Here is a 26,867-nt window from a genome sequence, read left to right as displayed (position 1 = left end):
AAAATAATCAATTAAATAAAAATAATAATTAAATACAAATTGAATTGCTTAATAGTTTTTCTAATATTAATAAAAAAAAAAATTCTTTTCCATATAAAAATCTACGACAAGAAGAATATTATTAATAATAATAATAATAATAATAATAATAATCATAATAAAAATGAATTTTCATTAATAGAAAGAAAGGTGATTATTTTTTTGGGCTCCTAAATTTATGTAAAACGAAATAAGGTATAATGAGGAGAGGAATTCTATGGCTTTTTGTGAATTGAGTGCATCGTCACGAATCTAATTAATTACGTACTCTTTTGTATATTTCATTACGTATTAGTAGCTCAATGAAGCGTACAGTAACGACGGTCGATGATCATTTCGATGTGCACTATCATTATCCCTTTTCCTTTATGACACATATTAACGGCCGGAAAATGCGTAATGTTTGCTGCGTCCATCGTTTTCATTTGTCCTTCGATCCAATTATAATTCCGTTTCACAAAATCGTTACACGTATAATAATATAATAATTCGTGTGGTTAACAGTATCCTCCCGGTTAACAAAAGTTTTACTCATTTTTTACTTTAAACTTAAAATATATATATATATATTTTTTTCAATTTATTTCAGATATATTCATCATACATAAAATACGAAATATTAATTTCCATATCTCCAATCGTAATTTCGAATTAATATACGACAGCATTTGTCTTTTTTTGTTGTTGTTTTGTAATTAATATTTAATTTGTGACTAAAATTAAAGTGAAGAGAATAAATAAAAAGAATTAAATTCAATCACTTAATAATACTAATAATAATAATAATAATAATAATAATAATAATAGCTAATAACTGTACGGTTTAATCTCTATATAGACGTGTACAAAGCCACACGCACACGAATACACACACATACGTGCATCATTCTCTCTTTCTATAGTATCATATATATATATATGTGTATAGTATAATGAAATATTATGAAATAAATACGTTTAATGCTATTTGCTTGATATAAAATTAAACTGGTCCGTTCGTTAAAATTCCACCATCGGTTTGATCGAACACGAACGCGCACGAAAATTGCAATAATTTCGTATTCGCTAAAACACCGTGAGAAATATTTACTACGAGATATTTAATACGAAATATCATTACTACGTTTTCCCCATTTCTTTCTCCCACCCTCCCTCATTCCAATCTTTACTCCATTTTCTAGATTACATTATAGAAAGCAAATTACATAGGGTAATTCGAGCGACAAACGAGCAAATTTAAACACTGAGAGAGAGGGATCTTTAGAAATGCCATTATTATTCCTTCTCTTTGTTGTTGTTCGACCAAAGATGACAAATAATATCTTAAGATAGAAATTAACAGAGAGTTTGCAAGCTTTTTTTTACAATGGATGAGGAGGGGGGGAGGGAGGAAGGAAGGGGATTTTAAATGAAACTATTTAAGACATTCTGTAAGATTAATTGCTTTATCATCTAACGAATGATTGCGTTAATGATAATAATTTATTTCACAAAAAGATTTCAAACTTATAATTAGATTTAATATCATCAATTGTTATTTATTTAAATAAGGGGAGATAAAGTTTATTCGTATTTTAATGGAAAGATATAAAAAACGAAGCTTTTTTTTTTCACAAGAACAAAAGTATAATAATAATAATAATTTAGCAATGTAAATTATATTATCAAATAAATCATTAAAATAAAAGCTCATAATTATTAACAATAAAACGTGTATATATATATATGTATATGTTATAAAATAAAATAAAATTCAATGAATTGTTTTGTATACGTTAATAATACGTATTGAATTTGTTCTCATAGATTATATTTATATAAAGAAAGGAAAAAAAAAGAAAAAACAAAATAAAGAAAACAAATATTGTTATTTATTACAAATGGCGGAAATATAGTACGTTAGAATATTAAAGATTCAGGTGACACTAACTTGGTACATATATCTTTCTCTCTTTATATTTCATGTCTCTCTTAGATAGGAAAATATGTATGTGTGTATATATATATATATGCATGTATGTGTATGTGCACGAGTTTCGCGTGCCTTTCATTTCGTCCTTTACGGTACTTCGTCATGATTTACGGGATATCCGCATGAAGAGCGACGTCGTCGTCTTGGCCGCCTTCATCGTTTCGTTTCTTCCACCCTTAGCCACCCTTAGCCACCCTTAGCCACCCTTACCCTCCCTTAGTCTCCTTTAGCCCTCTTTTAGTCGTCCTTTACTATCCCCTTTCACCCTTTACTCACGAGTCTGTCTTCCTTGTAATTTTAACGATGAGATCTAAAGAGCTACGCAGAGAAAAAGAGAGAGAGAGAGGGAGAGAAAAGAAAAAAGAAAAAAAAAGGAAAAATGTGATAGAAAATTTCCAAATATTTGTTAATTTATTAAACTATTTGTTTTCTTTTATATATATATATATATATATATAAATATTATTTTTCAAATAAATATTTGTATATTAACATAATATTAAAAGATAAGATTAAATTATTAATTATAAACGAACAAAAAATTAAAAATAATTGATACACGTGTGACGTTAAATGAATTATTTAAAAAGATTTAATTATTAAAAACTTATTTATTATTTATTATATAAATATTATTTTTCAAATAACTATTTGTATATTAACATAATATTAAAAAATAAGATTAAATTATTAATTATAAATGAAAAAAAATTAAAAAATAATTGATACACGCGTGACATTAAATGAATTATTTAAAAAGATTTAATTATTAAAAACTTATTTATTATTTTATTATATAAAATATTATTTTTCAAATAACTATTTGTATAACATAATATTAAAAGATAAGATTAAATTATTAATTATAAATGAAAAAAAAATTAAAAAATAATTGATACGCGTGTGACATTAAATGAATTATTTAAAAAGATTTAATTATTAAAAACTTATTTTATTTTATTATATATAAATATTATTTTTCAAATAACTATTTGTATATTAACATAATATTAAAAGATAAGATTAAATTATTAATTATAAACGAACAAAAAATTAAAAAATAATTGATACACGCGTGACATTAAATGAATTATTTAAAAAGATTTAATTATTAAAAACTTATTTATTATTTTATTATATATAAATATTATTTTTCAAATAACTATTTGTATATTAACATAATATTAAAAGATAAGATTAAATTATTAATTATAAATGAACAAAAAATTAAAAAATAATTGATACACGTGTGACATTAAATGAATTATTTAAAAAGATTTAATTATTAAAAACAGAATGATGAAACATTTGACATTTGACATCTAATGCATATGTGCATTTACATTTATGTAAATAAATAAATAAATATATATTTGTGTATGTGTATGTGTATATCTATGCGAATATTTGATGTAGGAAATGAAACTACAGAGAGAGGGTCATCGTCGAGTGTTTAAATGTGTTTTCTATGGTCACGATGGAGATCAAACGAAATGATATAGTTCGAGTATTCGTTTGAAATGAGAGAAAATCGGTGATCGTTTTAAATCGTTCGATGTAACATATCGATAGAAACGATTGATCGATACAGAAATACTGTTATTTAATAAACCTCATTTATAGATATATAATTGAATGTATTTCATTGGAGAATAGATAATTTCCGATATTACATGTTTCATTAATTAATAGGTTTCTACCTGTTCTCACTAAAATAATATTATTCATTTACTTTTACTATAATTAAATACAAAGATTGTCGGGGGTTCACTTGAGTTTCTATTTAATTTCATATCTACGATTGTTATTATCCTATTATATGTTTATTATTATTTTTAGTTATCATGAAAATATTTGGTAATATTTGTTTCTATGTGAAACATTGGATTGCTCGTATAGTTCTTATCGATTTTTATTAAATACACATGGAGAAAACAAAAATATTTATTTTCAATAATACAGAACAACAATACACAAAATAATTCGACAATATGCAAATTACAATAAAAAGAAAAAGAAAAAGAAAAATGATCAAAGTTATTGTTTGAAATTGTATGAAAGAAAATGAAGGAATCGTTGGAATATAAAAATAATGTGAAATAATATAAGAATGATTACGAATGAGACCAATTATAATTTTATTGGCAAGAGATTGAAATTATACACATTTTTGTTTTAGATTTTCATTAGAACTTGTTTTTTTTTTCCATCTTTTCTCTTTAGGGAAAAACGTTAAGTAAAGCGAAAACAAGCGAAATTACAGGGATTCCTAAATTTAATTCGTAAGTTAGATACGGTTCGCGTGCAATTTCTAGAGAGAGTTTTCTCAAAAAGCGTTGTGTCGTTGGGTTGGTTCAATTAATATTTTAATTAGCCCCGTTCACGGTCAGTGCGTCCCGTCCATCAACGCTTGCAAGGGTGCAGAAAGAGAGACAGACAGACAGAGAGAGAGAGAGAGAGAGAGAGAATGTAAATCTGTGTGCATATGTATTATATATGTGTATTTGTTTTAACCAGTATATACATAGATGTGTATATGTGTATATATGTATTAGTATCTCTAGTCTTTTCGCTCGTAAATTCCCACGAGTTTTGCTTCTCCTTCGAGTTGTCGGCCACGAAGACCACGAGTGGAATCACCAACAGTAGGGAAAAGTAAGATACTCTTCTCCATTTTCTGTTTATTACTATTTTTATCTCTTCCTCTTTCTATTTTTTTTCTTTCCTCTTTTTTTTTTTTTTTTGCTAGTAGTAGCATAATAGGTAATAAGATTTTTAATAGACGTATGCGAGTAACAAATTTAATATCGTAATTTATTTTTCTAATAAACGGTAAATTAGTTTTATATTTTAATATCCTTATTTTATTTTTTTTGTTTTTTTTTTTTTCCATAATCTACGACAATTTTTTTGTTACGATTGTTTGAATAATAATCGAGTTGTATAAAATTATATATATATGTATATTATTTTGTAATAATATTAGTTTATATGAAAAAACAAAATTTCAGACAATTTTTTTGTTTATGTCATTTATTAGAAATTGTTTCTAAACGTTTTATATATAAAATAATAATAATAAACATGTATTTAATTTAATAGATCAAAAAACCTCTCATCCTAGTTTGTCCTAACGATTGCAATAGATTTATTAATGAAAAAAAAAAGAAAAGAAAAATCGAAGAGCTAACGAATGGAAATATTAAACGAGAATACTTCGAAAAAAAAAAAAATTGCGTAATAAAAGATTTCAACACCTTATACTCGAACCATTCATAAAACGCAAAACCTCCTCCCATATATAATAACAAACATACATAACAATAAATTACGATCGATAATCGTGAAGAACTTTAATAACAGTTCGGTTCTCTCTCGTGGCAATTAATTGAAATTCAAAATAATTATAATAATTAAACAGTAAATCAATTAACGAGCTTACGAAAATTAGCATGGCCTCGTTTTAAAACTCTCGTTAGTCGTAAATACGTGGGTAGTACAGAGTCTCGTCATTAATTGCAGTTGAACGTAGAAGAGGGACACGAGAAAGATGAAAGTATCACGTAATAGAAAAAGATAGAATGAAACGGAAAGAGAAATAAAGAGAGAATGAAAAGGAAAAGAAAAGAGAGAGAGAGAGAGAGAGACAGACAGAGAGAGAGAGAGAGAAAGAGAAAGGGTTTTTCTCTCATAACATCGTCTATCATGGAAAAAGCAAGTTCCTCGACGAATTCTAATTGTCATCGCGACGAATTGAAAGCGAACGATCGTTGCATTTTAATGTAACGCGGGTTGAACGATGATATCATGCACCCTTCTTTATTTGCACACTTTCGATGCGGTCGTCGGCCTACCGCACCGTTCACCTCTCCCCCTCCCCCTCCCCCGTGCCCCCTTGCCGCCACCTCCTCCTCCTCCTCCTCGGCAAAGTATTTTGCATTTAGAAGCGTTGCACTTTTTCGATCTTTATCGATACAAAAGAGTATTTGATATGTAAAAATTCGAAAGAGAGACTTTTCAGAGCTTTCTGGATGCTTTTTAAGGGGTCGAAAGGAAAGGGACTCGGAAAGAGAGTAAAGAGGAAAGAGAGAGAGAGAGAGAGGGAGAGAGAGTGATAGAGAACCGTTTGAATATTCTATTTCGATGGAATTTTTATATCGTCCCGATTTATATCGTCTATTCGATGAGGTTAAGAAACACTGTTTCGTTCTCTCTTTTATTGCCTCTTCTGACTTTTTTTTCTTGCTATGGGGGACGGGGGGGAGAGAGAGAAATTTTTTCTACTTTTTTCTTTTTCACGATATCTTACAAGTGATTTTCAATTGAAATATTCTTAATGGAATCGTCGATTGATCTTTTTTTTCTTTTTTTTTTGAAAATAAAACGATAATTGTTATTCTATAACCCTCGAAATTTTGCTTAAAGTAAAGTAACTAATATCAGAAACGTTTCGATAAGATTAGAATTACACCATGGTTCGTAGAACCATAGAATTTCACTTTCTTCTTTTTCTTCTTCTTCTTGGATAAGACACACGATGGGATGAATGAAAATATGGAAGACGAGGAGCAGGAAATCCGAAAGGAAAGAGAAAGAGAGATTAAAGGAGGCAATATCTTTAAGAGTAAGAGAGAGAGAAATAGAATAGGAGAGAAAGTGAGAGAGTGAGAGAGAGAGAGAGAGAGGGTTCCAAGTGATAGGGAAATTCCGGACTGCAGGATTTAAGACGCAATTTCCGTGACAACCTCGCGTGTCATCCGTCATGCAACCTACATTGGAGAACAATGGCCGACTAAAATTATGCATTCTAATTAGAAATACGCATGGGGAAACCACAGACGAACGTTCCTCCCGTGCATCCACTCAAGCTACGTACCTACTTCCGGGGGCTGCTGCGATTACTGTGCTGACTAGAAGAAAAAGAAGAAAAAGAAGAAAAGAAAAAAAAATAGCAAAGTAAATCTTAATTGCTAACTATAATATTATCCTAATGTGTTAAAATTCTAATCGAGAGAGAGAGAGTTTTTAGACACTTTTTATTATATTAATTTTATATTTTGTAAATTAATCGAATTTTATATAACCCCATAAAACGTTTAATTTTTATTTAATACGAATGTTAAATGTATGTTAGTTCCATGTGTCGAATTAAATTGATTGCATGTTACGTTTGTTTACGTATATTATGTTAAATTGAATCGATTAATTTGTTAGGAATTGAAATAAACGTTTAGAATATTTCGTCGGTTGTCGCATAATATTTTCTAAATTATTGTCTTTATATGATTTTGTGAAGTAAATTAATATAAAGATTGTTATAAATTAAACGAATGTAAGATGACTAATGTATTTGATAAATAAATTAATATTAAATCCAATTATCTGTCATTAATATCTAATATAATTAATTGATGTTAACTTTGAGATCAATGAATGAACTTTAATCATTAATTAAATTCATTGACAATTCGTTTCTATTCAATCAATGGACGAATCTTTCGCAATAAATTGATTGACCGAACGTTCGACAAATGATAATAAAATATAAACGTTGTGATAAATGAATGAATTATTTTAGTTTACCTTGTAAACTCTTATTCTGGAATCACTTCGCTCTCCCTTAATCGCAAATTCGTCTTATTTCTTATCAACGTTCTTACACGCTCGCCAAATCCATCTGGGGAAGGTAACATCAGGTGTGGGTGTAGCGAAGATGTTATCCAATGACTTTGCCGATGTTTACCAGCGAAGTAATGTACACACGTTCCAAGCGGAACCGCATACAACAGTTGAGCTAGGATCGCCAGTACTTACATATATTATACACATATACAGGGTGTTTCCCTTAATCCGTGCATTTTGAATCTCACCATTGTTATTATCCTAGTCCCAAAAAGAAACAAATAAATAATTCCCATTAATATGGAAACAATAACTTTATCATGAAATTTCTTCAAAATAAAATAAAACATTAAATATTATCCGTTAAATAAATTTTGTACACACACACACACACACGCAGTTAGAGTTATGCCGGAAAATATGTTGTTAATTCAAATTATTCGTGTTATCACTTCTAGATAAAACAATTTTATTCTCATATAGAATTTAATTATTTTGACAATTTTTAACATAAAAGAGAAATAAGATATTTACGAACCTAAAATCATGATTCAGATTATCATACTTAAATAACATTTGAATTTTATTAAAAACGTTGATTTCTTTTCTCGAGTAATATATTTTTATCCTTCAAAATATAATAGTAAGTCATTTTAATAAGAATTTAAATTGCGGTAATGTAGAAATGAAACACCCTGTATTATACTGAGCGATCCATAATCAAGGACACATGATATTTCACTGGGAGTATTTCTACAGATCGGACACGTAGATCGTCGCTCTTGAATAAATAGACCGTAGAGAAAAGTCACGCGAAGTCAAGTCCCTTTTCGAATTACAAAAGTCTGATCGAGCATGAGGGGTACCACCTCGACGATTTTTCTCCGCGATTATCCTTCCGAATGATATCTAGGTAATAGTCATCATCGTTATCTTTTTTCTTAATTAATCGACCAAATTTTATTTGCTCTTAGACGCAATTTTTCCTATTTTCTCCTTTTTTCTTTTTTTTGATCATTCGAATAAACATTTTTTATAATGCGATTTAAATCGTGAAGGATTTTTAAAAAAAAAGAAGAAAAAAACACATACACACACATTACTCGTACCCCTCGCGTGAATTAAATTTATTTAATATAGAATTTCTCAATTTGTTTTGAAAATAATTCAACGTATTCGTATAAAGTTTAGAGGTTTTATATTTTTGTATTGTGTATTTAAATTAATAAATGCAAATTATACTTTAATGTGAAAAGTAAATCGAAGTAAACATATTAAGCTTCTCGAATTTAATCGATTTATTTTCCCATATCGAATTAATATATTTTCGTAATTTTAATTGAAAAAATAAAAGAAAGAAAAAATGAAAAAAAAAAAGAAAAAAAAAAAACCAAACGAAAGTATTCCTTTTAATTAATTGCTCGATTATCAAATGCGATAAATATTGAAACGTTCGAATAATATTTAAAATGAACAAAAAATCTAATAACATAATCTCAACGCGAAAGAAACTTAATTTTTGGATTAGAAAATCCTCCTCCACTGGAAGTGGAGGTCTTCCGTTACAAAAGAAATTCTTGGCTAGATTTTAAATGAAGAGGTCTGTCGGGTTTTTAAGAAAAAAAAAAAAAAATAAAGAATGAAAGTGAAAGAAGAAGGATACGAAAAGGAGAACTAGGATGAGCAGGATCTTGATGAAAATCCTTGAATAATTTATGCAGCACATATCGTTTTCTCTCTTTTTTACTGTCTGTCGAAATCTCTCTCTCTGTCTCTCTCTCTCTCTCTCTCACACACTTTTTCTTTTTCTTGTGGTAGATCAGTTCTGTGGAATCTATCTTTCTTTTAAAATCACTCTCTTTCTCTAACTCTTGCAACATTCTATCTTTCTCTTTCTAATGGAATTTTTTTATCTCTGTCTCTCTCTCTCTCTCTTTATCTTTCGAAATCTTTCCCCCCTTTCTTTTTTATCTTTTTCCTTCTTTCAAAATCACTCTTCCGTTCGGAACCTTTTACTGTCTATCTTTCCCTTCAAATCATTCTTTCTTTCTTTCTTTCTTTCTTTCTTTTTCTCTTTCTCTCTTTCCTCCACTTTTATTCCGAATCTTTTACCCTGTGTCCTTTTTTTCCTAAAATCACTCTCACTTTCCTCGTTCCCTTCTTTCTATTTCTATTTCATTCAGAACCTTTCAGAATCTATCCTTATCTCAAAATATTTGTCTTTTCTCTCTCTCTATCTATTTTTTCCTCAATCCCCTACCCTAATATTTTTCTTTCGAAATTCCTTTTTAGTTTCTTCACCGTTTCAAAATATTTTACTATTTTACTTGTTTAACAATATTACACACTATATTCTTTTCTTATTCATTCAAATTACATTTCCTCTTCTCCTCTTTTATAGAAAACTTTATAGAGCACCTTCTTGGTTTTTTTTTTTTTTTACTATGAAATCATTCTATCCATTTCTCTCTCTCTCTTTCTCTATACTTCTTACAAAATTTATTTTTCTTTCTGTTTCATATAGAATCTTTCCACATAATCTTTCCATTTCTCTCTTTCTTACGTAACCTTTCTCTCTTCTCCTAATCGAATCCCACTATGGTTTTTGTTCTTGTAGTATTTCTATCCTAGTTTCTTCTTTACAAAATCTTTTACTCTCTCTCTCTCTCTCTCTCTATTTCTTTCTATCTTTCAAAATGTATCTCCCTTTCTCATTCTATCTAAAATAGAAAGATTTTTCGACAAGAACAAAAAATACAAACAAAAACAAACAATCCAATAACAGAGTGAAAAAAGAAGAGGGATAAAAAGAGAGAAGGAAGAGAGAAAGAGAGAGAAAGAGAGAGAGAGCAGGGTCAACCACTCTCTCCAGCCAAGTTCTGTTCCCTGCATAAAACCAGTCTTGCTCTTTCCTTCCTTTCCTTGTTTTGCCTTAGGGCAAACGCCGCCCACACTGATGCGTCGTCCTTCGCTCTTGCATCTCACGTACGCGTGCACGTAAAGTGCAGAATATCGCATTCCACGCGTCTCCCACGTAAAACCTTCCGAGTAGGAAACAACGAGAGGGAGAGAGAGAGAGAGAGAGAGGGAAAGAAAAAAATGGATAAGAAGAGTGAGTGAAAGATAGGACAAGGAAGTGAGAGGAAGAGAGATAGAAAGGAGTGATAGAATGAGAAAGAAAGAGAAAGGGATATTTTGAGATTGTAGAGTGAGAGAGAAGGAAAATTAAATGGAGAGTGAGAGAGAAGGATAGAACGAGAGAATAAGAGAAAGAAGTAAGGTACAAAAATTGGTGGATTGAAAAAGAGAAAGAGAGAAGTTTATGGAGAATGAGAGAGATGTAATCAAATAATGATTGTTAAAATGTTGGATTCATATATTACTANTTAAAATGTTGGATTCATATTACTAATAGTTGTTGCGAATGATTTTTTAATTTATACTTTTTTATTTGTTTTTCTTTTTTCTTTTTTATTACCGTCGTCGTATCGATACTCGCGTATTTTTAAATGTTTCTTTAATTATTTTTAAATTTAAATCTTTCTTCGTAATAATCACAGAAAGAGAGAAGTTTATGGAGAATGAGAGAGATGTAATCAAATTATGATTGTTAAAATTTTGGATTCATATATTACTAATAATTGGTGCGAATGACTTTTTAATTTATACTTTATTTTATTCTTTTTTTCTTTTTTTTTTACCGTCAGTCGTATCGATAACTCGCGTATTTTAAATGTTTGTTTAATTATTTTTAAATTTAAATCTTTCTTTCGTAATAATCACAGAAAGAAAGAAGTTTATGGAGAATGAGAGAGATGTAATCAAATTATGATTGTTAAAATGTTGGATTCATATATTACTAATAGTTGTTGCGAATGATTTTTAATTTTTACTTTATTTTATTCTTTTTTCTTTTTTTCTTTTTTTTACCGACAGTTCGTACGATAACTCGTGTATTTTAAATGTTTGTTTAATTAATGAGAAAGAAAGAGAAAGGAATATTGTAGAGTGAGAGAGAAGGAAAATTAGACGGAGAGTGAGAGAGAAGGATAGAACGAGAGAATAAGAGAAAGAAGAAAGATACAAAAATTGGAGGGATTGAAAAAGAGAAAGAGAGAAGTTTATGGAGAATGAGAGAGATGTAATCAAATTATGATTGTTAAAATGTTGGATTCATAGATTACTAATAGTTGTTGCGAATGATTTTTAATTTATACTTTATTTTATTCTTTTTTTCTTTTTTTCTTTTTTTTTTTACCGTCAGTCGTATCGATAACTCGCGTATTTTAAATGTTTGCTTAATTATTTTTAAATTTAAATCTCTCTTTCGTAATAATCACAGAAAGAGAGAAGTTTATGGAGACATGAGAGAGATGTAATCAAATTATGATTGTTAATTGTGAATTCATATCACTATAATTGTTACGATGATTTTAATTCTTATTTTATTCTTTTTTTCTTTTTTTCTTTTTTTTTTTACCATCAATCGTCTCGATAGCTCGCGTATTTTAAAAATGTTTGTTTAATTATTTTTCAATTTAAATCTTTCTTTCGTAATAATCACACGCGCGTTAGATACTACGCATAGATTTATTTTTAATGTGATGATTTTGTAATTTATTTTTTCTTTAATCGTCACACGATTAACATAAGTATCAGATATGATGCATAAATGTTTGATAATACGATGATTTTTATTATTTTTTTTGTTTGTCTCCGTTTTGTTTCTTTTCTCTCTCGTACTCTGCTGCTCATTCACATCAATCATTTAAAGCACTTAGGCTAACTTGTGTCGTTACCAAAGAAGTATTTCCTTCGTTCTTATAATATTCATTTATTCTTATTTATGCATTTAATCGTTATATGTCTATTGGTTATTAAAATTTTATGTAATAAATAAAAAGGATAAACACGTTTAGGAAATTTTAGAAAAACTTACTTTACATTCTGTGAAAATTAATTTCTGCATCTATAAATAAAAAAAAATAAAAAAAAATATAATACCTGTATACAAAAGAAAAAATATATTTTTGAAAGGATATAAAAATTAATAAATATTACAAAATATTGCACGCATAAATAATAAATAAACATCTGCCGATAAATAATGAGTAATTGTAAGTCGAAGAAATGGAACAAGAACAAAATTGAAAATATTTTATACTATAACATAATTAGGAAATAAATTTAGATATTGTTAAAAACGGAGTAGGGAAAAAAAGACAAGAAAAAAATATAAAAAAATAGATTAATACATGATTTGACACCGGATAATGGACAAAATAGAAAATATTCGTAGATTGAAAAAAAAAAGAAGGTCAAATGTGTGAGAAGAACACCTAAGCTCATATAATACAAGAGTGAATACCCTGAAAAATATTTAGGAGAAGTACCAGGAGGTAGTACAACCGAAGTATATCAAAGTCGTTTGAAGCAACGAGAACGAGGAAAAAAAAGAAAGAAAGCAAGACAGAGTGAAATAAAGAGAAAAAAAAAAGAAAAGAGAGAGAGAGAGAGAGAGATAGAAGGAGAGAAGATTTCGCGTTAAAGCGAAATAAAATGGAAGGAAGAAGAATGGCAGTGACTCAATGAAAAGAAAGAAAAATGTAAAAAAATAAGAGAGAGAGAGAGAGAAAGATAGAGTGAAAGAGAAAGAGAGTAAGAGAGCAAGAAATAGAAATAGAAAGAGAGACTAAAAATAATGGCACGGCGAATGTAGGTGAACGAAAGAAACTAAAAGAAAAACAGGGAAAGAAAGAGAGAGAGAGAGAGAGAGAGAAAGACAGATGGAGTGAAAGAGAGATAGAAAGAGAGAGAGAGGAGAGCGCCATTTAACGCTCGGAAACATACGTGCGTGTTTTTCTCCAACCTTTCACCCGACAGCTCTTTTTCGCTGTCTCGCGTTTGATAATCTCGCGAGTCGAGTCGAGTCGAGTCGAGTCGAGTCCGCGCCAAAGTCCTGAACTTCCGGAGCGGAAGATAAACGGAACCGGAGACCCTGCTACGTAGAAAGAAAGAAAAAAAAAAGAAAAGATAGAAATAAAAAATAAAGAGAGCGAGAGAGAGAGAGAGAGAGGGAGGGAGAGAGAAACAAAAAAAAATTGTAAAAATGTTCACCCTCTTCCCTTCATTCATTCAATGCTCCTCCTATCCCCTAAGCTATCATCGATTTTGTCCTTCTCTTTCATTTATTCATTCATTCATATTACCCTCCTATTTTATTATTTCTTTCTTTCTTTCTTTCTTTTGCATTATTTTTTTGCAATTTTATTTTGCAATAATACCCTAATTCGATTATTATTATTTATTTCTTCGATTCTATTTGATTCTCTTTGAATTTTCTCTTACACATGTGATTATTTATATTTTTTTCCATTTGATTGAATTTCATTTTATTTTACCTTATTTCGATTTCATTCATTCATATTTTTGAAGCTTTCTTTTCGCGCAACCATATTTTTCTCTTACTCGCTTATTCATCGATTTATTCTTCTTCCTTTATCTCTCTCTCTGTCTCTTTAATTCATTCACTTTCATTTTCTCCGTCTCTCTTGATCCCATTTTATCTCTTACCGATTCATTCTCTTTCTCACTTTAACACATATTCCATCTTTCTCATTATCATTCATTGTTCTCTCTTTTTATTTCGACCTCCTATTTTCTATCTCTCTCTCTCTCTCTCTCTCTTCTCCATTTGCTTCTTTTTCTATTTCCATTTCTACCCTCCTCCCCCACCCCCATCCCGTTTCTCTTTAACTCATTCTTATACTTTTTATATTATACTATACGCCCCCTACCTATCCTTTCTCTTTTAACTCTTTCCCCTTTTCAACAACCCTCCCACCACCCTCTTCTTGGACGTTTGGGGGTGACAAGTGAGTCGCTCCGGTGCATTAATCCGTCTAAAAGCTCTGTTCCCGGTACTCATCAGCCTTCCACTCGCCTTCTTTTCTCTTCTTTTCGTAAAGAACCCCCGTTAGATTCGTTGGTTGTTGAGAAGGAAAAGAAAAAGGAAAGAAAAAAAAAAAGGAAAAAGAAAAATACGCTAAAATTCGTATAGGGTAGCTCGTTTAATGACGCGAGTTGTGTGCAACTCGATATTTAAAGAAAGAAACGAGAAACGCACGCGTAGCAAAGAGAAAACGCAAACGATTGAATACAAAAAAAAAAGAAATATATTCAATAGAAAAAAAAGAAAAGAACAAAAAAATACCCTCGTCAAAGTAAAATATTATACACGGAGAAGAGAACGGAGCTTACTTCGAAAGCTTTTTCCCTTCTTCTATTTTTTATTTCTTTTTTCTCATAGACAAGTACGATACGATAATATTTTATTTTCCGCCTTTCGACTATATCGGAAAGAAACTTATTTTAATAATATTTCATACCTTTTTATATATTCGTGGAAAAAAAATAAATAAATAAACAAATAAAATACGTGACTAATTTAAAGTACGCGAGTAGTAGTGTATTGTGTAATAATAATTAACATTTGCGTTGAATTAACGTCGTCTAAAATTGAGAAGTACGCGCTTTTCTTTTAATTGTAATATTTTACATTCGAAGGAAAAGTAATGTTTAGATTTGAAAGAATACAAATCAAATGAAATTTTATTTATTCGTAATAATTATTCGTAAAAATAACACGGTTTCACGGTTGACGACATTTTCTATCGTGTTACAGTAGGATTATCTGTGTACATTGAAGTATATATTAATAAATCGTCAAGAATATTTCAGGGTAACCTGATAAAAGTTTAATAAAAATTAAAAATAAAAAAAAAGAAAAAGAGAGCAATAAAAGATCAGACTGACCTTCGAGTTCGACGACCTTTCCAGCCCTTTTGAGTGCCTTAACAGCTTCGTCGTGGGTAGCTTCGCGTAAATCTTCGCCGTTAACAGCAAGTATGGCATCGCCCACGTATAATTGCTCGGTTGCATCGGCAGCCATGCCTTTAAATATCTTCGATATCAGAATGGGCATTTTATTTTCTTTACCGCCTTTTATTGAAATCCCGAGTCCGTTGTTATCACTTTTAACGACGCGTACGATACGCTTTTGATTCGCGACGGAATCCGGAACGTCGGGATCGTTTAAACTGTCGACGTTGTTGTTATTGATGTTACCATTGTTGAGAACGGTGTTAACAGTGTCGCAACTCTCGTCGAGCGAGATACTCAAGTAATCGTCTTCGAGTGAGACGAATACGCGATACCATTGACCACGCACCTGTGTCTCGAGTACACCAGCACGACCGGAAGTCGACGACGAACCACCACCGGTGGTTGTCGTAGTTGTTGACGATGAGGAAGATGAGGCCGCTGCGGAAACCACCGAACCGAGTCCCGTAACACCCATGGCCGCCGAACTAACTTGTCCACTACCACTCAACTCGACCATTTCGATTTCCTCGAAGGCTCCGCGCTTGAAAAGAAATTATTTCATTTTCTTAGTACAAAAACAACGACAACAACAACAACAACAAAGAAAGATTTTAATTCTATCAAATAATAATCATTAAATATAGACCAGTAAGTGATATGTTACCGTAAGACTAGTAATAACAGGAACCCATGGATAGAAAACTTCTACTGTTATTGAAAGAAAAGTAATTAAGTAATTGAAAAAGAAAAAATGTTTCTTTTAGTTAACATTCGCAACCACAGCAATGAGAACATTTGCAATGCAAAAATGTATAGATAATTAATTCATTGAATATTGTTCTTCAAAATGGCGCAATTTACATCACAGACTCACATGGATACCATATTTAAACGCGACCTATCTATCTATTTTATTCGTTCCTCATTCACCTGACCTTTTGACCTATCCCAATTTTTATCTACCTGTCTCTCTCTCTCTCATTCTTTTTTTCTCGCGCCAAGTTAAATCTTCAAATTTTTGACTGAATCAATTACTACGATTACTGTATATTTTTAATTAATCTCTATGATTTGTCAGCTATTAAACACACGTGAAATATTGTCAAATACCGATTAATATTACCATAATTATGCGATCGTAACATCGTCAGTAAAATACGACAAAAAAAAATACCTATTCCCTGACTCAATATAAAATTGGTAAATTATTTTTTTTAATTAATAATATTTTACTCTACTTATTTTTTTATTTATACAATTAATACTAATGTATATTTTTAAATGCATGTATATTTAAAATACGAAGAGAAACTTTACTTTATCAACCTAATATATATATTTTATATGTTTACGTTACGTTAATTCGTTAAGAGTGTTTAATTATTTCTCGTAAAACTTAGTTATTTTATGATTTAACTGAATTATACTATTTAACGCTGACGTATATATGTATTATATAATACGTACATATATATATATATAGAAAATGTATGTATATATATGTATGTATATGTATATCGTTACGGGGTCGTGGTTTTTCGAAAATCTCGTTTGGAATCATCGGTCTCGAATGGACGCGTCGCGATTCATTTTCCAACACTGGCCGCTGCATTAATCAATTTCTGCGGTTGCTCACTTCGGATTATTTATGTAATTCGAGACGGGAAAATAGCAATACGAACGAACGAACGAACGAACGAACGAATGAACGAACGAACGCCAAGTTCGCTAGTGGTTACGTGGTTGTCTCGATTATTTAAAGATTTCCTTCATGGTTCGTTAATTGTGATAAAAAAAGAAAAAAAGAAAGAAGAAATTGAATAAAAAAAGAAAAAAAAAAACGATAAAAATGGCACTTAAATTCTACTCATCGTTAAGATGTTAAAAATGTATACGAATGCGTAGAACAATAACGGTAATAATAATAATTTATCATAAAATAAAATAATGAAAATAATTAATAACACTTTTTTTTCGCGTATAAAAAGAAGAAAAAGAAAAGAAACAAAAGTGTGTGGACGTACGAATGTTAGAATGATTCCGGAACGGAAAGGAATTTTGTTTAATTGATGCAAAGGTTGGGTCAGCCGTAAACAGGGTGGCAGTTAATTTTCACACGATTGTCGTCCCTTCGGCGTACAGTTTTACAAAGCATTTCCACTGGCGTCCACGATAATGATATTACCGCCCTAGGGAAAATGGATTAACGGAAATAATAGGTAGAGAAAGATAAAAAAAAAAAAAAAAAGAAGCGACCAGGCGAACGAGTCAGATCACTCTGCCGATTATGTTGGAAGACTAATTTTTTTATCACTCCCATGTCATTAAAGAAACCTTTTAAAGATAAAATAATACCACCCCTGAACAAATATAAAAAGAAAAAAAAGCATCATTCGAAGAAGACAAAAATGAGAACACTTTACACGCTTACCATTTCCCATTTTTTTCGTTAAATTACAACTCTGTATTATTTATAAATTATATTTTCCATTTCTATACCTTACGATCGATTTTTCTTTTTTTTTTTTTTATTTCGTTACAGACAAATTCTATACAACCAAATTTTCAATCTTTAGATACAATTATTAATTATTTGATATATATATATATATCTTCACTTAATATTGTTATTAAAAAACTTTATCACCGAGTTGTTCGATTTTATCGAAATAGAAATTCAAAAATTGTGACGATTACATTACTAGAAATCTGTTTTATCGATCGAATTTATTCATGAATGGACAAGATTAGAAATAAACGAATTTGTTTTATAGATCGATATTGCGAAAGTTTTGATTCGAAAGATTAAAAATGACAATTTAAAAAAAAAAAAAAAGGAAAAAAAGAAGAACTAACCATAGAGATATAAACCGAAGCTTTGAAATGGTCGCAGGTTGAAAATTAAGAGTGAAAATGTGAATTTTGAAAAGCAGTTGAATTGAGAGAGATAGAGAGATAAAGGGGTGGTAGTGCACGTGAAAAGGGTGATAGCTCCCTCCTCGTACTCTCTCTTTCTCTGCAGTTATTCCCCTCACCCCAACCCCCTAGCCACAATCCTGCTTACTGGGGTACGAGAAGCGGTGCGTGAAATTGGGTAAAAATGAATCGGCGCTAGAACGCGCTATGCACTGACATTATATATGAAACTCGCGAGAAAATTCGTAGATACGTAATAGTAATAGTAGTAATAGTAGTAATAGTAGTAGTAGTAGTAGCAGTAATGGTGGTTGTAATTACAATAATAGTAGAAAAAGATATTACCGATAAATTTAACGAGAATTACATATGCATTTTTATTTTGTCGTCATCCAAATTTAACTTAATTTACGTTCATTCTGTTTCGTACAATGAAGTATTAGTATGAAAAGTAAAATGACTAATTAGAAATTAAAAAATCATGATTTATCCTCAAACAATAATAAAAATTGAAAAAAAAAACAACAACATTCGAAATGAAGACAATAAATGAAAACAAAAATAAATAACAAATTTTAATTATGTTATTACAAAAAGTACGCCAATCAAAACGTGCACGTGTGAGCGTGTTAAGTAAATTAATCGATAAGTTATTTAATAAAAACTCTTCAATCGTAAAGAATTCAAATTAACATTTATTAAAGCAAAAAGGAGCTAAGCTTTCAGATACGAATCTTTTATCCCATAGTTCAAAGCTAATACTATTCTACGTTTCCATAATATGTTCTACAAGTACGATTGTATTTTGGAAGCATGTTACACGTCGAGAGTTTAGTTTATGCATCAGTTGAATCTATACATAGACATACTTATATATGTGTAACTCGTTGATCGGCTTATAGCCGAAGTTCTCCAATTGTGAAATGCGAATAACAAATGAGTCTAGGGTATTTTGCGCATGACATTAGCAATCATAAATCATACTACTTGCCATTTGCATGTGTTGCAAAACAAAATGATAAATAAATTTTTTAAATATTGTAGAAAAAAAAAATATATATATATATATCTTATAATTTCTTTTCAAAAGTTTCACTGCAAAATGCATCCATTAACGGAAAGAGCAAGAAACAAAGAAAAAGTGGGAAAGAGGAAGAGAGAAAGAGAAAAAGAGAGAGAAAATTATCGATAGGTCACGTGCCAATGGCACGTTAAGGGCAATCGTGACCGGATCGAGAAGGTATCGCTATCTCAAGGTATCGTATGCTGATCTATGGATCGTTAATACGATCCTCGTCCTTTCGTTACGAACCGAAACTCCGAAGTAGCTCGGAAATAGAACTACTCTGCATTTTAACCTGATTACTACATAATAGTACATACATAGATACATTACGCGCGAGTAACCGAATACGTATTCTATTCTATCCTACCGAAAGCTATTCACTTTCACAGACTGATTTAAAAAGAGACCTCGAGTACGAGGATTTATAAAAAAATCATTCCAATTAAAATATACTAATAAGATTGACTTTTAGCAGAGAAAAGTATCACGCCAAGTTTTAACAAACCCCTATACCTTATTGTATGACCTTATCACATCCTTTTTTTATTTATTTATTTTTCTCTCTTTTTTTTAATCATTAATATAAAACATGTGAACATAAGCTAACAACGTTTTATTTAAATTGTTTTTTTTTTTTTACATTTTTAATTAAATTCTTACGTAAAATAAAAATATCAAAAATTAAACTTAATCAATTAATCAAATTAAATGTACTATGAGAAGGATTAACGCGAAATATAAATCGTTCAGATTTCGTACGAATATCTCAAAATTTCGTGTAGCGTACTTTACAAACGCTTAAAACGTAATATCGAATACCTACTTCTTACTTGAATCATTATTACATTTGACCATTGCAAACGTTTAAACTTTAAAAAAGAAAAGAAAAAAAAAGTTCGAAAACCCTTTGAAAAGCTTTTGAAACCAACGCACCAGCAGCAGCAGCAGCAGCAGCTCGGTAGCAACAATTTAAAAAAGTATCCCAACAAAAAAATATTGTCGATTGAAGAAAAAAAGAAACAAACGAGAAGATGTTACCATCGTAAAATCGTGTAAAATACTCGCGCGTCTAGATTTTCGTAACGACGACAATATAAACGAAAAAAAAAAAAAAAAAAAAAAAAACAAGAAAAAAAAAACAAACAAACAAAACGGATAAAAAGGAAAAATATTAACGAATGATACGTATGTAGCAGAAATAATTAGGAATATCGAGTTTGTGTTGTTAGTGTATCTGAAACGATGAAAGGGGCAGATAGATGGGGGTGTAATGTAACCTCGGGTGACCAATAGGATTTGTCGCTGTATATATGAGAGAAACACTATACCTCCAATAACATAACACACACTCTCTCTCTTTCTCTCTCTCTCACTCTACCTTTACCTTTATCTCTATCTATCTATTTTTCTGTCGCTGATTCGCTAGAAAAAAAGTAAAATACAAAAGAAAGGGGGCAGGTGGGGAGGGGGCAGGTGGGGAGGGGGGGGGGGAAATTGGCTACGGACGAACGCGTCGCGTTTGTTCCGATTTGACTTCGGGCGAGATGACAGGAGTTTGTTAACGCTCTCTAGTTTTACCATCGTCTCTTTCTCTCTCTCTCTCTCTCTCTACTGTGCTTTGCAAAACTCGGGCACACCATGATACTCTCTTTCCATCCCTCAAAGAGAGAAAAAGAGATAGGTTAGAGAAAGGGAGAAATATAAAAACAAGGATAAAAATAGGGTCAACAAACAAACAAAAAATATGCATCGATACACGTTGTTCTACGATGAAACGAAACGAAACGAAACGAAACGAAAAAAAAATACAATAATAATAATAATAAGAATAATAATAATAATGATAATGATAATAATAATAAAAAATAAAGAAGAAAAGCGGAGAAAGAAAAAATTGCAAAGACAACAAAAACAACAGAAATATCAATAAAATAAGATAAACACGGATCCCGTTGGAGAAATTTATGGCACCGATAAAACGACAAATCGTGAAACATGGCGTCCCAATAAAATCAATCGCGTCGTTCGTGCGTCCGATCGTACAGAGAGAACGACAAATAAGAGAGAGAGAGAGGGGGAGAGAGAGCGAGAGAGAGAGAGAGAAAGAAAATAGAAAAAATTAGAAAAAGATAGAGCTGCTTTGAAAAATCCGACAATTTTTTTTCATTTATTTATTTTTCTTCATATGCTTCTGCAAAGGAGGAATAAAAAAATACTTTGAGTATTTGAAAAGAGAGATGAATTTTAACAATCCCAACAACAGTACCGTAGGTAATATATATACTTCGAGATTTGAAACAAACAACGTCAACATTATACAAATATTTTTTCTCTTGTTTTATTTCCTTCTTCTTCTTCTTCATTTTTCATAGAGAAAAATGACAATTTCGAATTACTATCAACGAAAGAAGAATATAATAATAATAATAATAATAATAATAACAATAATGTGAAAAGACACGCAAGACTCGATTAAAATCTCTTTAAAAATTTGGATATCAGTTTCGTTAAGTTTATTCGATTCGTTTGGAAAAATATTAAGGACTTTGAACGAGATTAAATATTTTCCAAACTACCGATAAAAACGTTTGAAATCTCTTATCGATTTTCGAAAAAAGAAAATGAAATTAATTTTGAAACGATCCATTGTTATGTCAAATATTAATAAATTCAAAAAAAAATAAAATATTAATAAATTCAATGCTTGTTTAAAAGATCTCAAGTCAGCAGTTTCTTATATGAATAATGCACTTCTATAGTGTATGAACTAAATAATTAGAAAAAAAAATATTGACAAAGTAATTGCTAGAATGTAAAGAATATGATTAGGTTGTTATTTAACATAAGGGTGATTTTTTTAAATGGAAAATAATACAAAATGTAAGGCATTGATTTGACAACAAAATCTACCCCCGGTAACCCTAAAGGCTAATCATTAGTTCTCATAAATATCCAATTTCTTTGAATTTCCGTAACGATATCAACCTACGAGCAGATAATGCGTGTTTTATTCGATTGTCCAAAAAGTAATTTCGTTTTTTAAATGATAATTAAAAGACAATGTTTTTTTATTTAAAACCCAAAGCTTTTCAAATGATCCTGAATTGTCAAAATTAATAAATTCAACTTCTCAGTTTGTCGAATTGTTATTCAACAATTAGCATGCAGTAGAGCTTTTATTTTGCCTCATCCCCTTCAACTGGACGATTTAAACGTAGTGCATCTCTCAAAACGAAATTACCAAAACTAAATTTCGAAAACTAATTTTGACCCTAACATATAGATGAGGCGGTAAAAATAATTACTCGACAAATTGAAACACAAGAAGGCTCTAAATCACGTCTAAAATGTTCGCTGCAAGAATATCAAATGATTTTAAAGTTAGAAGTAAGGTTTGATATCAGAGTAAACGCGACTAACCTAATCTCTGTACCAAAAACAAAATTACTTTTTGAACAATCCATAAACAATACATAGTTCAAATTTATACTAAATAATTATTAACGTAGCACCTAAAAAGAGAAAATAATAATAATAATAATAACCAGTGCTTTTTTTGTAAAAAGAAAAAACAACAATGACGGAAATCAATTTTCGTCAAGCTATTTATTCAAACAAATTACGGCATATTATTCTTGACATTTTCCTATATCATGAAGCTAATAAAAAATTGAACATTATTTAACTTAATTTTACTTTTATTTTATACATGATCAAATTTATAGTTAAACAAACAAATAAAAATATACATTAGAAGATCAAATATAAAATAAAATTCTAAAACCATAATATAAAATAAAATAAAAGTTTCTAGTGATTCGCAAAAATTCTTATTCCCTTTTGAAACATTAAAAATATCGTAGGAAAAAGTGCTGAGAAGTCGTTCCAATTCGTTACACCACAAAAAAGCACTGATATTAATATTAATATTAATAATAATAATGATAATAATAATAATAATAATAATGTATAAATTTACCGTTTTTCGCGCGTGTATGGGCATATGACTTCCGGATTGACGAGAATGATGTATTCGTGTGATGCTTTTCGTTTTGTTCAAAAGGGATTCACGTTTTCCTTCGGGCGACACAAGTTTCAAATTTATCGAGCAAAATGTAAGCACTTTGAAAAATACTTTGAGAAGTAGATATAGCTAAATAGATGGATAGATGAATAGATGGATGGATAAATATGGACAGAGATAAATAAAAAGAGAGAGAGAGAGAGAGAGAGGGATAGAGATAAATGTATAAATAGATAGATAGAAAGATAAATAGATAAAAAGAGAGAGAGAGAGAGAGAGATGAAGGAAGAAAAAAAATAAGGAGAAAGAAATAATGAGTTATTGTTGTAGTTTAAATTTCCTCTTCCTCTTCTTCCTCTTTTTCCTTTTAGCAGGTTCCACGATGATCTTGCCTCCAATTTTCGATGACATAACAACCGCCGGTAGGTTCGGCTTTTAAAGGCGTCGACATTTTTTGATCGACGAAACTTTGGATATTTATTTTTTTTTTTTTTCTTTCCTTTTCCAATAAAATCACTCACTATTTATTATAAAACCCCAAAATAACAAGGACACTCACAAATCTTCTTCTTTTTCTTCTTCTAGGGTGTTCCTTTCTTATTATCAGTATCGTATGCTGATATCGAAGGGAAACTTTATTTTCTTTTTATGCGTATCGATGATATGATAATAAAAAAAAAAACGAGCCGGACTAATCGACGAATCCACTCGAAGATTGACGAAGATTCGATAGGGTTCCACTATTTGAACTAAACGCAAGTACTCTAAACGTACTATTTTATGTAAGATACGATGATGATGATGACGATGATGATGATGATGACGATGGCAAACGAAAACAAAATTGGAAGTGAAAATTCGCACGACGCGCCAAAACTTCCTTCCCCCCCGAACTTTAATATTTTCTTATAGAAATCTTCTTTCTTTTTCTACGTAATCCTCTTCCCGACACGAATCAGACGTAAGCCATTAAACGCGTTTGACGCATGGGAAACGCGCGCCACGCGATATACACACACAACCTAAGTGATGTCGTAATCGTGTAGTTGTGTGTCGTGTTTGGTAAGGACACCTGGTGCGAGAGTAAGATAGAAAGAAAAAGAGAAGGATAGAAATAGAGTGAAAAAGAGAAAGATAGATACAATGAGAAGAATAATAAGAGAAAGAGAACAATTTTTACACGAGAGAATATGAAACGCTGTTGTCCATGTAAGAAAGAGAAAGATAGAAACACCTTTTGTATTTGGGTTAACGTATTTAAATATCTGTGTGTGACTCGTATGTTAAACACGATATGCAATATATATATACGTATATATATATATATATGTTTAATATGTAGATGATATATATTATTTATATGTATATGTATAGATATATGTGTGTATAATACGTAATACAGAATTTAAGAAAAAAGTAAAACCGAATGACGTCGAGGACGTCACGAGTCGTACTGACTCTCTCGTCGACTCGTCCTAATCCCGTGCTTCCGGTTCCCCACCATACACGACGCTGATTGGTGGTGGGAGTAGTCCTGCTCTCTGGTTCGACGAATTGTAGCGACACCTCTCGAGTATTATTTCCATCTAATGGTAAGGTTCTACCCTTACCGAGGGGTAGAATCTACTTTTCTTTTTGACCGTCGACTTTTTTTTTTTTTAATTAAAGCAAAAGGAAGAATGATTATACTAATATAAAAATAAATAGAATTTAGAGCATAGTTTTTCTTTTTCTATATAATTAAAGTTGATCATCATTATTAACTCGAAACGTTGCGACTTTAACGACAGATATGCACAAAATATGAATAAAAAGTAAGGAAATAAATGTAACGTATCAAATTTATATTAGATGCATATATCCCTTTTGCAAGTTAATTAACAATAAAGTTACTGTTAAAGTAAAAATATTAGTATATTAGGATGTTGAACTCATATTTATATTCTGTTTATCTAAAAAGCATATTAAATGGAACGTTCGTTTTACATCAAGTGCATGCAAAATAATAAATAGAATTGATAAACACAATTAGCATTCAGATTTGCGACAAGATACTGTTAATTATTGTTCTAAAATATAATAATTACTGAAGATTTATATGTTATATATAGAATGTTTACAAATAATTTATAAAATTTTGTATCTTTCTACAATGAAAACTATGTAAATTAGATGCACTGCTTCTTTTATAGGAAATATCATCGGCAAGTAACTAAAGTTTGTCTGCAACGTAACATCGTTGGAGTTTTTCGATGAGTAGTTGTGTTAGTTGACGCTCGTGAACAGAAATAACGTCTCAGCAGGAAAAAGTTATGCGTGTTTGTGGGCTGTGGTGTTAAAATATGTAACAGAACTGCAAGGAAAGTTCAGAACAGTGTACAACCAATAACCCTCGACACGAACAAGGATCCATCAATGAATGAATAAATTCAAAGGAACAGGAAGTGTTTTAAAGGGTAAAAACAGTAACATACTTTTCATTTTGAATAAAAGAATTGAAGATGTTCGCGATGTGTGTTTGCAAAGAACCCCAATAAGCCGATTTGTAATAAACCAGTTATGAACTCGAAAAGCAACATTGTATAATACAAAATTCTTCAGAAACATCAGATACGAGCTTCATCTCTTTCATGGCAGGTTTCAAGGGGCGCCACTGTACGGTACATATTTTTCATGGGAGAAATATTGAAAACATCCGTGGCTACCTTCTTTACCATACTACTTCTAGATGTCGCAACTTTAGCACATTTCTTAGAATTACCCATGGATAATGGGATAGCATACACAAGTTTTGAAACATGACTCATGGTGTTTAGAGTAGAGTCTGCTCGTTAACCCTAATGATTGAGGTTCTCAAACGGACCAAGGACAAATGTTCTTAAACTAACACTTACAATTAACGACAGTATACGAGGGAGGTTGCTACGTCTATGTAAATACAAATATTATATACGATAAGAACAAAAAATTTTACTGTACAGATATATCAGAATTGTTGCTCTAATACTAGAGGAATATATAGTTTGTAAATTCAATATTGAGCAGATTAACATAAACGATATCTTACGCTTATCCTAAAACAAACAACAAAATAAATGAACGTAAACGAGCATAGAGGAATGATTGAAATTAATTCTCAAAAAAGTAGGTTTAAGTTAAAGTTAGATAACAAATAAATAAAAAATTCATAATACATATTTTAATCTTTATTTCTATCTTTAATTCTATCTTACTATCTTACTAAAAAGTGGATCTTATCTTTTGATAAAATAACTTAATCTGTAATATATAATAATAAATTATTCATCTTTACGCATTGAAATTACTGAATGTTATAATACACC

General features: G+C 30.3%; 1 protein-coding gene across 2 annotated transcripts in view; it reads right to left on the bottom strand.

The window, feature by feature from the left end:
* LOC122513800 (beta-1-syntrophin) overlaps positions 1-24,961 on the bottom strand; it is a 413,509-nt gene extending 388,548 nt beyond the window's left edge. Inside the window, exons 1-3 of one of the 2 annotated variants that reach the window (XM_043630273.1) lie at positions 24,758-24,961; positions 23,479-23,652; positions 15,449-16,058 (exon numbers count right to left, since the gene is read on the bottom strand). In XM_043630273.1, coding sequence (XP_043486208.1) covers positions 15,449-16,058; positions 23,479-23,502 — 634 coding nt within the window. In that variant the 5' untranslated portion in view covers positions 23,503-23,652; positions 24,758-24,961. Of the gene's footprint in view, positions 1-15,448; positions 16,059-23,478 lie in introns of both variants that reach the window. The other variant, XM_043630272.1, reaches the window with a different exon arrangement.
* Positions 24,962-26,867: the final 1,906 nt, after the last annotated feature.

Source organism: Polistes fuscatus, unplaced genomic scaffold (genome assembly GCF_010416935.1).
Source record: "Polistes fuscatus isolate 324 unplaced genomic scaffold, CU_Pfus_HIC Scaffold13, whole genome shotgun sequence".
Classification (NCBI taxonomy): domain Eukaryota; kingdom Metazoa; phylum Arthropoda; class Insecta; order Hymenoptera; family Vespidae; genus Polistes; species Polistes fuscatus.
Note: the sequence above shows the minus strand (reverse complement) of the source record. Positions and strands in the feature narration are given on the sequence as shown.